The sequence below is a fragment of the Musca vetustissima genome, unplaced genomic scaffold (genome assembly GCF_032173495.1).
Source record: "Musca vetustissima isolate MV318-11 ecotype Yass unplaced genomic scaffold, APGP_CSIRO_Mvet_v1 utg2879, whole genome shotgun sequence".
NCBI classification, from domain to species: domain Eukaryota; kingdom Metazoa; phylum Arthropoda; class Insecta; order Diptera; family Muscidae; genus Musca; species Musca vetustissima.
In genome coordinates, this window is record NW_026874735.1 from 2698 (window position 1) to 16854 (window position 14157).

A 14157-nucleotide genomic window follows, 5' to 3' on the forward strand; every position below is an offset into this window, starting at 1 on the left:
AATTATTTCGTATACTGGCTTAGTAAACTCTACCGACGATGAAAAGAACTTTAGATGATTTAAAAATTCCGGATATACTATTAATGGGTTTGTGTAAAATGGTCGCTTTGAGAACTAATGAGTTTTGCTATTGGAGATGACCTTGAGCACTTCAGTTCACACTGTAATTAACTTGGGAAGAATTAGTGGACCAAAAGAACCATCGCAAATAACTTTCTCCTTCAGGCAATCCCTTAAGACCCACTTCGATACTTAATGACGATTTCTGTTCTATTAATTTAGCAACAACTTTACATAATTTACAAGTGCACGGTGAAACTATTCCGATAAGACTTTACATTGTTCCGACTATTAGATGGGAAACAATCGAAGTGAATAGTTCAGATAACAACTGCAATCATAAGTGGCATTGGTTAGACTGGTGTAATGAGTGGAAATGCAATTACAAGACAACAATAAATAGCAAAGGCTGACAACTCAAACATGAACATCTAATACAACTTAGAGATAACAAAAAATATCGACCAGGGTTATAGATTTCACTATATATAAGGCAAAGGAACTTCGGCAATGCCAGTAGTTCGCCATAACAAGTGAAAACAAAACGCGCAACATGAAATATTGTAAGTCCTGCGGAAAATGGTCTCAAACAAAGGATCCACCAATCTCATTCTCGGTATTTCTTCGTTTTCAGTTAGTTGTTTGATTGCCTTCTTTGCCTTGTTGGCTGTTGTCTTGGCCTGTGATCCCGATAGCAACAATGAGCCCGTTTGTAGCAAAGATAATTTGAATGTACCCGTTCGCAATTTCTGGGATCCTACCGCCTATTGGCAGTGTGAATCGGCTGGTGCTGCCGCCAAATTGGTACGTTGTCCCGATGCCCATTTGTTCGATTCGGCTAAAGGCGAATGTGTTCTATGGAATGAATGGTCTTGGACAAATCCTTGTCCAGAAAATCAGGAGGCATAAGTTTGGAGATGGATTGTAGAAACGAATTTTTAACAAATATTTAAATATAAAGAATGAGAGCATGCAAGAAGGCGCAATTTTATTTCAATATATCGAAACGTTTGAGGAAATAAGAACGGAAGCAATGCTCAAGATTGTGGATTGCAAAACCCAACTGAGGATGAGGACTTTTAGTGTAGAGGCGAATTCTACGAGTTAATAAATATAGGGACAATAATGAATCCTATTAGAGCAGGTAAATGTGAATGTGACCTCAAGATGGTAAACTATGAAACCGAAATGTGCCGAAGAAACATTTACTGGACAATCGATCTTTACGAAAAAAAGGTGCAATGATGAGCTGGTTAAATTATTTCGAACTATACTCAACCACTTAAGCCTTGTGGAGCTGAAAAATCTTGTGAACTGTGCACGTTTAGACCAGCTGGCGAACATTGGATCTAGCAAAAAATATGATCTACAAAGCTTATGTGTATTGACGAGCTCTACTTGAGCTTGCGAACTCTATATAAGGCAGGGAACTCAACTGGGCCTAGTGAACTCTATAAAGTTCTAGTTGAGCTGGTGAACAATTTTATTTCAATACAATTCGAACGTTTAGGGAATTAGAAGGGCACAAAGGTAACTCAAGACGTTGAACTATAAAACCCAACGGAACAGAAGAACTCTTTGTGGTCGTGTGAATTCCAGGAGCTAACAAAGATAGATACTCTTATGCATCTCACGTGAGCTGTTAATAACTATTTCAAACAACACTCAATCACTTAAGCCTTGAGGGGCTGGCGAACTCGAATTGAGTTGTGTATCACCAGATCTGAGGCTAAAAAGGTATTCAAAACAATACTCAATCAGCTGGCGAACTTTTGTGGAGTTGATGAGCATTACTTGAGCTTGCGAATTTTAGATGTTGTAGGGAACTCTAGTTGAACTAGTGAACGCTAGGCAGCACGACTTCCACGCTAACAAACTGTTTAAGCCTGGTGGAGTTAACGAACTCTACATGATGTAGGGAACTCTAAATGAGGAAGTAAATCTATATAAGGTAGGCAACTTTATATGGGGTAGGGAACTCGAGATTAGGTAGAAAACTCTAGGTGAGATTGTGAGTACTCGAGATGAGCTACGGAACTGTTGACGAACTCTGCATGAGGTCAGGGAACTCTAAATGAGCTAGGAAATGTATATGAGGTAGGAAACACTAGATGAGGTAGGTAACTTTAAACGAAGTAGGAAATCTATATGAGTTAGGGAACTCTAGACGAGTTTGCGAATTCAACTCTAGTTGACCTATCTGACTATATTTGAGCTGGGAACTGCAGTTGAGTTTCAGTACTTGAGATGAACTAGGGAGAATTCTAGATGAGCTACATTATTTTAGTAGAGCTTGAGCAATCTTGATGAAATACTACACCCTACTCAACTGTTTACGTCTAATGGAGATGGCGAACTCTAATTAAGTTGTTAAATCGGGCTGATTTAGCTAAAAAAATGATATACCAAGCTTTAGTGGAATTGACGAACTCTACTTGAGCTTACATGAGTACAGAGAACTCTAAATGAGGTAGGGAACTTTAGATGAGGTAAAGAACTCTAGCTCTAGACGAGTTTGGGAATTGAACTCTAGTTGACCTATTTGACTCTAGTTGAGCCTGAAACTCCATTGCGTTAGGAACTGTATTCTATTCTAATTTTACGTGTGCTAAGAGATCTGGTATCTGAAAAAAATCCCATCGACAACTCTACTTAGGGGATAGTTGAGATAGAGCCCAAATAAATGAGAGATTTGTAGCTCACTTCGGGCTCCTAGGAAATTTTTCCATAAACCGAGCTTAAAAAGATTTCCAGGCGCGTCGGTCTTTTGCGCAGTTTTTCCAATTTGAAAGACCATTTTCGGCGATGTTGTCTTCGACTTGATCTTTCCAACGCATTCTTGGCCTTCCCCTTCTGCGTGAACCATCAGCTGGCTCGCTTTTATATGCGTTCTCCATCTATTCTCACAACCTAGCCAACGTAGTCGCTGTAGCTCAATACGGCTAACAATGTCGATGTCCGAGAATAGCTGGTGCAACTTATGGTTCATTCGACGGCGATATTCATCGTGAACGCAGATAGGTCCATACATCTTTTGGAGAATTTTTCTATCAAACACACCAAGAGCTGCCTCAACTGCTTGCGAAAGTACCCATGCTTCAGATACGGATCTGAAGCATGGGTACTTACGAAGTGGAGACTCTAATTTGCCTAAAACCCATAATTAGATAAAGGGATTTTAGATTTGGAAAACTCTTTAGCTAGTTTTTTGGCAAATGATTTTATCACGGCATTCTCGATTTCAAGAGTCCTATTAGCCATTTCGGTGGCCTGAAGAAATTGGGTTGATACGAGGTAATCTAGAAAATAGGTTTCTAGGGAGTTGAAAGATTGTCTGATTGGTTCCTCATAATAAGATATTCTCTACACTTCTTCTTGAAGCCTAAGTTCTCCTTAGATAAAGCTGCTCTATAATTATTGCTCCACGGAATCTCTTCGGAATTGTTGTTATATCTGAATATTCTGTTTGGAAACGTAGCTCTCCCATTCTCCGGACAAGAAGATATCCTCTAAATATTGTCTTGGAGCCTGTCTTCCCAGTATATAGGACTCTATAAAGCTGCTCCAAAAAATTGCTCCACAGAATATCTGTTTAAAAACTCTCTCCATTGAAGGTAGGCAGAAGTCTTTCCAACAAGAAGATATCCTCCAAATTTCTTTTTGGAGTCTATGTTCCGCATAAGTAGGATTATATGAAGCTGATCCATAATTACTGCTCCACGGAAACTTTTCGAAAATATTATAATCTCTGTGCGGATCGTTGATAAATTTTTTGTTCCTGGAAGCAACGGTGTTTCCAGACACCTTCTTTCAAAACGAATGACTTTCGAAATACACCTTTGTGGTCTTAGGTCTTCTACTTATACGGTGAAGAAATAAAATAGAAAATGGACTCGTCTTAAGCTGCTAAACTCCGAATTAGCTGTTGTGGCTTCGTGGAACAGGAGAACTCTCGAACGATTGAATTCAAGTCGAATGCCAAACTATATGTTGATTTTTGGCTCAGTTTGTCGAGGTACGGAATTTTACTCAAGATTGCGAAGCCTTGAAACGTTGTTCCGCCCATTTGAGGAAGTTGTTGTCGATATCCCTTGAGAATTGTGTCCGCTCGATACGGACGGTAGTATCATACAAACAATCAAAGGAGGTACAAATAAAAAAACTAATCCGATAAGAGCCCGGACGCAAGTGCATAAATCGACGAAAAGACGTAAGTTGCAGAATCTTATCGGAAACAGTTAAACCCCTATGCGGAAGTTTCGCATTTGATTACCTTTTTGTAGAATCTTTTTTTATAATAAACTCTTCGAACTTACCTAAAAGTATCGGGGTCCTGCGCCAAACTTGTCCCATAGATATCACTGGCTGCAGCAGCTGCTGCCGCTGCCACAGCTGTATTCATAATCATATGGAAATCTTTGGTACTGGCTGCACCAGCACAGGCACTAGCATTTGCGGCATCCAAGAGGGGATGATAAGAGGGTGCTGGTGTTGTCTGGGTAGGTGATGATTGGGCCATTGAGATGCGGCTATCAACACTGGGATCCTTTGTCGAATGCATAGTCGCAAAAGGAGGCATTCTTCCGGTGTTGGCCAACTGCGGGGCACTGTAGTGGTGATATTGATGTAGCTGCTGCTGTATGGGTGAAGATGTGGGTGAATTGAGATCTATGTGGGGTGAAGGTGTAGATGTTGTGGTAGCTGTCGGGGTGGTAGCTGGTGATCCTGAGGCCAATGGTAATGTGGTTGTTGGTGGTGCGGGACTAACAACATTTAGCGATTCTGTTGAAGAACTTAATTCTTTGGAGTTAATCAATGAGTCCTGAGCTTTATTGGTGTTACTTTCTGAATCTGCCTCTGGATCTTCGGGATCACTTACACCGGAATCATCGCGTAACGTGTGCTGGGCATCTATGGATTTACGATGCATGCCTGCGGAGTAATATAAGTAAGGAGAAGAATAACTTAATTAAAATTGCCTCACAAAAGATTTGTTGTCTTAATTTTGAAAACAAAATAAAATTTTTAATTAAAATTTATCCGTTTACTTCAAATAGAAGTTAATCTGTCTTTTTTCCTCCGATTTTAATTTCATTAGAAAACATCTTTTATTGTTGTCGTCATCGTCGTTGTTGTTGCTGTTTAAATGTCAAGTTAATTTGCCATCCAAAATGCTGATCCTTTTATTTTTATTTATCATAACATTTAATCCGATTTAAGCCACTCAAAGGAGACAACAGCAACAACAACAGCCACAACAATAATCGTTTATAAACATCCGTCACAATAATGACGAATGAGAAACGGAAGGGAAAGTGAAAAGCAGTAACAAGAACAACAACAAGTAAGCGTCAAAGGATAATGAAATTTTCAATATTCATTTCAAACATAACTGTGTATTTTGCCAGAGGGTGGGTGATAATTTGAAGGGTGGTGCCGCCACTAATAGACTCATGAAAAATTGACTTTAGTTTGGTTTTCTTGTTGGAGATTTTTTTTTCGAAATGCCCTACAGGAAGCATTGATAAGAATCGTTTTTGTATGGAAGAAATTATCGCTGCTGAGTCCACCTTTTCTCGGCGCCCTAATTCGCCGTAGATTGGACCGTGTATCGTTTTTCTAAAATATTTTTTTGAAATTTCGCTCTTTCTATTGGAGCCTAGTGTTTTCCCGATAAAAATACTTTAAAGAATCTCTTTAAAGTTTCCCTTCTTTCAGGTTCCTAGTTCCTTTTGCGAAGCGAACCGAAAATGATTGAAATGTGTCGGAAATGAGATTGGCCAGCTCTATCGGAGCGGTAGAAAAACTGATGTTCTGAATGTTTAGCTGGTTTAGTGTAATTTAGGTGCGATTTTTGTAACAACTCTACTTGGGACCATGTATCTGGTAGATACATAATTATTGCTCTATTGAGATTATGAAATATATGAACTTAGTTCAGTTTTTTATTCTCTATAAGTACATCCGCGGAAAATCAATTGGATAAACTTAGTTCAGGTTTTTATTCTCTATATGTACATCCGCGAAAAATCGTTGGTGAGTTCGAACGTGATAGTTGAGTAATACTAATTTTCCGGAACAAATTTTTGTTCATATTTTTTTGGGACAAAGTAATTAGCCCGTTAGGAATTTTTCCTATCTTTTATCCTTTGGGAAATTAAATCGGTTGGAACTCTTTGCAGTGTGGTACGATCAGGATTGCCGTAATGCTACTGCGTACACCCTGCACACAGTAGTCAGAACGAAGTTCGGAAATTTTTTCAAGGAGTAAAACACCAAACCGAAAGTTTTGGTGCAGGCACATCCTCTTGTAGAGATGAGTATGGAAACCTGGCGACAGATACAGATAGTGTATTGTGGATCGGGAAGGAGAATTTTGCAAAGTTTCTGGCATCACCTATTCGTGGACTGTAAAACCCCATTCGACAGTCCTATGCGTCTAACGCTGCGTTCGGCATTCTTGGATATGCAGGATAACTTTAACTGGCATGAGCTCAGCAGTTAAAGTCGGAAAGGATCTCTCGGAGCCTTTCAATATTGTGTGACATTTTTAACATCTTGCTGGAAAAAATGGGCCTATATTCATAATTCTTTGTGGAGAGATTTGGTACCTATTAAGAACTCAAAATACTAAATTACAGTCAATTCGGTGGAAAAATACGATCAAAACCCCCAAAATACTGAAAATTAGGAGGTACCGTTATATGGGGGCTACTAGAAAAAGTGGACCTATACTTATGATTTTTTGTGGAGACATTTAGTATTTAGAATTCGGCTGAAAAACGGGATCAAGAACCCCAAAATACCGAAAATTGGGGGTACCCTTATATGGGGGCTACCCGAAAAATTGACCTATATTCATAATTTTTTGTGGAGAGATTTGGTACCTATTAGGAACTCAAAATACTAAATTACAGCCAATTCGGTGGAAAAATACGACCAAATCCCTCAAAATACTGAAAATTATATGGGGGCTACCAGAAAATATGGACCTATTTGTATAATTTTTTGGGTACCCAATAGCAACTCAATATACCAAATTTCAGCGAATTCGGTTGAAAAACGCCCTCAAGAACCCCAAAATACGGAAAATTGGGGGGTACCGTTATATGGGAGCTATACCTAAACGTGGACCGATATATCCAATCTTCGAATTTGACCTGCCTGCAGACAAAAGACAACCCTATGCAAAATTTTAGCACCCTATCTCAATTATTTCAGAAGATAGCGTGATTACAACAGACGGACGGACAGACGGACGGACGGACATGGCTATATCGTCTTAGAATTTTACCCTGATCAAGAATTTATATACTTTATAGGGTCGGTGAGTTACAAACGGAATGACAAAATTAATATACCCTCCATACTATGGTGGAGGGTAACATCAACGGGCCGATCAGCGTCGACGGTGAATATCGGCGTCGAATGAACCACGAGCTTTATACACGGACATCGACATAGTCAGGCTATGTTGAGCGAATGGATGAGGATGCCACAGCTCAAATAGCATATATAGGAAGGGGAAGGCCACGAATTCGATGCAACGATCAAGTGGAGGATGACATATCAAATGATGGTTTTTCAAATTGGAAAAACTGCGCATAAGATCGAAGAGCCTGGAAAACTGTTCTAAGTTTGACTTATGGAACAAATGTTCTATCTCGAGTCAGCTAAGTAACAACTCTTTGCAGTATCCGTAACCCGTTAGCAACTCTTAAGATCTTTTTAATCAGCCGGTTGGGAACTCCCTGTAATGTCCGTAACTCTTGAAAAATGTGTTATTAGCCCGATATAGACCCCTTCTAATATCCGTAGCCTTAAAGCCTGTTGTGTCGGTCATTATAAACGCAACCAAGCAAAAGGAGGTAGTCACTATCCTTATCCTGGTCTGTCATGACGGATCCGAGCAGTTTAAAAAGTCAGCACACTCACTACTTAAATTGAACTATCTACAATGAAAAACTTCTACTTCGATAACTGAGAAATTTCATTTCTAAAGAAATCAAGTAATTCTTGGGTTCCTGATAATATTTATCTCTAAAAAGGTATTTATAGCCAGAACGGTGCTGCTAATAACATACCTTCAAATGTTCGTAAAGCTTCGAGAACACTTGTAATGTTTGTAATTCTTGAGTTCTTTTTACTAGACACAAAATACTTAGGTCTCTGAGGTCCGAGCAATCCTAGGGAGATCATAGAATATTATTCCGGGGGAAAAAGTTGGCCTTAGGAACCTAAAAAAATCTTCCTATAAAAAAATAATACTAACAGGGCTTATATAGTCCTCAGGGACCTGTGAATTTTTTCTACAGAAAAAATACCCTAGTCTAGAGGGTTTTTATACCCTTCACCACACTGTGGTACAGGGTATTATGTCTTTGTGCATATGTTTGTAACAGGCAAAAGGAAACGAGATAGACACATGGTTCCTTTTGAGAATATGCGTAGAATCACTTTCTAAGTCGATTTATGCATCTCCGTCCGTCCGTCTGTCCATGTTAAATTGTAAACAAGGTACAGGTCGCATTTATGATCCGATTTGAATTAAATTTGGCATAGGTCACTTATTAGGTCACCCTATTAAAATTGGAAAAAATCGGTTCAGATTTAGATATGTCTCCCATATATAGTTTCGTCCGATTTTATGTAAATGTGTACCAAAGTCCTTAGTCCTCTTTCGATTTGCACGAAATTTGGCACAGCGCACGGAATTAAGTCTAGAGTGATGTGTGCTAAGTTTCATGGAAATCGGTTCAGATGTAGATATAGCTCCCATATATAGTTTCGTCCGATTTTATGTAAATGGTGCACCAAAGTCCTTATATATTCTTCGATTTGCACGAAATTTGTCCTAGTGTATTGGATTAGGTCTAGAATGATGTGTGTTAAGATTCGTGAAAATAGGTTCAGATTTAGATGTAGCTCCCATATATATCTTCGTCCGATTTAAGGTAAATTGTGTACCAAAGTCCCTATATATCTTTCGATTTGCGCGAAATTTGGCATAGCGTACTGAATTGAGTATAGAATGATGTGTGCACAGTTTTGTGAAAATCGGTTCAGATTTAGATATAGCTCCCATAATAATCGTCCGATTTTAGGTAATTGGTGCACCAATGTCTCTGAAAAACATTCGATTTGCATGAAATTTGTCATAGTGTACTGAATTAAGTCTAGAAGGACGTGTGCTAAGTTTCGTGAAAATCGGTTCAGATTTAGATATAGCTCCCATATATAGCTTCGCCCGATTTAGGTAAATGGTGCACCAAAGTCCCTGTAAATCTTTTGATTTGCACGAATTTTGGCATAGCGTACTACATTAAGTCTAGCATAATGTGTGCAAAGTTTCGTGGAAATCGGTTCAGATTTAGATATATGGGAGCTATATTTACATCGTCCGATGTAAATAGTGCACAAAAGTCCCCATATATCTTTCGATTTGGGGATTGCGTACTGAATTATATCTAGAATGATGTGTGTAAAGTTTCGTGAAAATCAATTCAGATTTACATACACCTCTATATATATTTCCGTCCGATTTTAAGTAAATGGTGCACTAAAGATCCATAGCTAGGCCGATTGACATAACATACTGAAGTTAATATTAATTAATCTCTGATAAATTTCCTTGAAATCGGTTCAGATATAGATATAGCATAGCTTCCATATATAATTTCGACTTTAGGATACATATGCTGAATATATCCAAAGTGGTGAAGGGTATCATATAGTCGGCCCAGTCCGACTTTACTACTCTCCTTACTGGTTTTCTATAGAAGAATGTGGTAATTTCTTTCTAGAGGATCATTTTTCAGGTATAAAATAATTTTTCTATTGAGGATAGTTTTTGTTTTAGCAAACGAAGATTTTGTTGAGAATTTATCTTTCATAAAAAAGGAGAAGGTTGTCCGAACAGCACCCTGTCACAACATGATTAGGAACTCAGACTCCCGAGGTCGATCTGTGCGCAATGAAGCACTTGTGGAGGCCGTACTGCAGAGTGTAAACGAAGAATAATCTGTCTCTACTCGTCGGCGTTGTACTCAATGGAGAATCTTCAGAACATCCTTGCAAAAAATTTTGAAGCGGGATCGTAAAATGTTTCCGTATACAATTCAAATGGCACAGCAACTGATCCCCAAGACAATCAGGCACGCCTGCAATATGCTATCCTTCAGTCTTTTTTGGGCCATCCTGTATTTTCCATAATCCTCAGAGACATGTATAACTTTTACTATTTAAAATATAATCCTTTCGGTCCTGAGGATTTGTTTAGCTCCAAAATTAATTTACAGACTAAGGAGTTTTTCCTAGAGAAGAATAAGTTGTCCTCCCGGACCTTAAGAGAATAATTAAATTAATTAAGTAAAAGGAAAGTAATACTCAGGGACCTGAAAATATGTTCTATAAGAAGTAATCCTCAGAGACATGTTTACTATTGAAAAAAAAAATAGTCCTGATCATTTTTCCTAGGGAAATGAGGTCTTTTGGTCCTGAGCGCTGCTTAGGGACATAAAGTGTTTTCTTAGAAAAATATAATCCTCAGGTTCTTCAGATTTTTTCAGTAGAAATAATTACACCACAGAAACTTTTCCATGGTAAAAACAATCTGAGTCATGAAGGGTATCACTGCGAACCCTCTATGCCGACCCCTTTCACAGAAAATTTCGCACAAACAATAAAAGCATTAAATTGCATTTAACTGGCAATCCTTTGCATTTATTAAGCGATTAAATCGGGTGGAGGGGAGAAAATAAAAACATGTTATATTTTACTACAGAAGTCATCAATGCAAACAGTCGTTCGAAGATTTTAAAGGATATTTTGTTGTGTGGCCTAAAACCTAATAATAATATTCATAACCCGCAAGACGATCAGGAGAGTCACATAACTTTTATCACCCTGCCATGTAAACAGGCGCACACACAAGAAAGAGAAATTTCCACCACCTTAGAGGCCACAAAAAAACAAAGGGGAGAATAGAAAGGATAACAGTAGTAGAGAAATGAATGGAAGGGCAGGCGGACAGACGAACAAATTTAGGCCTCATCTAATATTATTTATTTGAACGGTTGTTAATCCCAAAAGTCGATTTTATTACGCAACTTGTAAAGTGTTTGGGTGCTTGTGTGTGTCTGAGGGGATTACACTGGAACACATCCTTAAGCATATCCTTTGGAGTTGTGTGAATGGGTGTTTGTGTGTGTATGCACACAAAATAACTGGTATTGTTTTGCAGTTCGAAGGCATTGATGTGGTATTTAGAAAAACAATTTGTTGGATTTTTGTCAAGTACTTGTTGTTGTTGGTGTGATATCTGTCTATCTATCAATGAGGCTGGCGAAGTTGTCTATTGAATTTTTTGATGGAGAGGGGGAGGATGGAGTGTTAATCACTTTTGGTTTGACTGTAATGATGATGTTGGCGATGCTACTGATGATGATGGTGGTGGTGGAATTTTCAAATTGTTTCCAGATTATCATTTAGCATTTTAGCATTTGTCTCATAAATGCCATACTCGAACAAATTTCGAACATATGACATCGTTTTTTTAAAAATACACATAAAAAATTGCCATTGTCTTTTTGTTTTTAAAATACTTTAGAAGGGCATTTCGTCATGCTTTTAAAATATGTTCACAAAAAAATGAAAAAATTGAAAACTAAAAAAAAGAAATAAATGTTATCGATGCAAATGTTATGAAATTTGGAGATAAGTGGTTCTGGATAGGTCAAATTAGGCATATCGAATGACTACTGTACTACTTGTGGATAAACAGAAAAAAATTAGAGACCTAAGGTCAAGACTTTTTTATAGAAAAAATCCTCAGGTCCCTGAGGATGACTTTTCTCTACAGAAATAAAATCCTCAGGTCCCTGAGGATGACTTTTTTCTATAGAAAAAAAATGCTCATGTCCCTGAGGATGACTTTTTTCCAAAAAAAAAAAAAAAATCCTCAGGTCCCTGAGGATGACTTTTTTTTAAGAAAAAAATTCCTCAGGTCCCTGAGGATGACTTTTTTTTAAGAAAAAAATTCCTCAGTTTCCTGAGGATGACTTTTTTCTATAGAAAAAAAATTCCTCAGGTTCCTGAGGATGACTTTTTTCTATAGAAAAAATTCCTCAGGTTGAGGAGTCTTTTTTTCTATAGAAAAAAATTCCTCAGGTTCCTGAGGATGACTTTTTTCTATAGAAAAAAATTCCTCAGGTTCCTGAGGATGACTTTTTTCTATAGAAAAAAATTCCTCAGGTTCCTGAGGATGACTTTTTTCTATAGAAAAAAATTCATCCTTAAGCCCCTGAGGACACCTTTTTCTATAGAAAAAATTCCTCAGGTCCCTGAGGACACCTTTTTCTATAGAAAAAAATTCCTCAGGTCCCTGAGGACACCTTTTTCTATAGAAAAAAAATCCTCAGGTACCTGAGGACACCTTTTTCTATAGAAAAAAAAACTCAGGCCCCTGAGGATGACTTTTTTCTATAGAAAACAAAAAATCCACAAGTCCCTGAGGATGACTTTTTTCTATAGAAAAAAAATCCACAGGTCCCTGAGGATGACTTTTTTCTATAGAAAAAAAATTCCTCAGGTCCCTGAGGATGACTTTTTCTATAGAAAAAAATTCCTCAGGTTCCTGAGGATGACTTTTTTCTATAGAAAAAAATTCCTCAGGTTCCTGAGGATGACTTTTTTCTATAGAAAAAAAATTCCTCAGGTTCCTGAGGATGACTTTTTCTATAGAAAAAATTCCTCAGGTTCCTGAGGATGACTTTTTTCTATAGAAAAAACAATCCTCAGGTCCCTGAGGATGACTTTTTCTATAGAAAAAAATTCCCGTGGCCCACAGGATGACTTTTTTCTATAGAAAAAAAATTCCTCAGGTTCCTGAGTATGACTTTTTTCTATAGAAAAAAATCCTGAGAAAAAAATTCATCTGGACCAGATGAAGACTTTTTCTATAGGAAACAAATTCATCTGGACCAGATGAAGATTTTTTTCTATAGGAAACAAATTCATCTGGACCAGATGAAGACTTTTTTCTATAGGAAACAAATTCATCTGTACCAGATGAAGACTATTTTCTATAGAAACAGATTCGTCTGGGCCCAGATGAAGACTTTTCTATAGGAAAAAAATCGTCTGAGCCCAGATGAAGACTTTTTTCTATATAAAAAAATTCGTCTGGAAGACCAGATGAAGACTTTTTTCTATAGAAAAAAATTCGTCTAGAAGACCAGATGAAGACTTTTTTCTGTTGAAAAAATCCTTAAGCCCGTGAGGACGATTTTTTCTATAGAACATATTTTTGCTGTTAAATATTTATATTTGTGTATATGTATGTAAAAAATATTTTGAAAAAATCTTGTGATACAATTTTTGCATTTACTTTTGTTCTCCATACCTAGCAGCCAGGGTGCTACAGATTCATTATCTTTGGCCGATTTCAGAATGGTCTCTGGCAAGGGCAATGAATGCCTAACCATCGCCCCATATAGACCATATTCGGCCATAATTGTGCTGCGGCCCCAACATTTTTCCGTTTTACGCCATTTGGCACGGCGATTTTGAAACCAGACCTGAAACGAAAATAAAAAACGAATAACAAAAATTAAAATAAATTTTGAATTATCTGCCATAAATTCTGAAATGAAAGAAAATCTTGTTTGGTACCAAAAGTCACAAATCTCATGAAAAGTCATTGAATTGTAAAAAAAACGATGTTGAATATTTTTGCCACTTGACGCTAAATGCAAATTTTATTTCCAAAAGACAGCAAGGGTGAGGGTGGTAGTGTTGTTGGCAAGGGGTATCACATTATTTGGCAATAACTTTACTTGAAATGAAAGAGAAACGAGACAACGACGACGACGACCATAAAAATGAAAACGATGACAAATGTCCTTTAACAAATTATGCAAATTTTGAGAACACAAACAACAACAGCCACCACTAGCACCATCACCATGGGGAGGACAATAACACACGAGAATGAGAAAAATCGGAAAATGAAATCATACTCAGTTAACACCCGCACAAAGCATTTGCAGATTTTGACTGGCCCAAAAAAGCACGAAAAGGATTTCTAAGGATGTGATT

At 37.7% G+C, this 14157-nt stretch overlaps 1 protein-coding gene across 1 annotated transcript; it reads left to right on the forward strand.

The window, feature by feature from the left end:
* Positions 1–602: 602 nt before the first annotated feature.
* LOC133336329 (uncharacterized) lies at positions 603–969 on the forward strand. Its single transcript, XM_061544625.1, has 2 exons — positions 603–623; positions 695–969. The coding sequence occupies exons 1-2, from the start codon at positions 614–616 to the stop codon at positions 967–969; spliced, it is 285 nt and encodes a 94-aa protein (XP_061400609.1). The 5' UTR covers positions 603–613.
* The last annotated feature ends 13188 nt before the right edge of the window (positions 970–14157 follow it).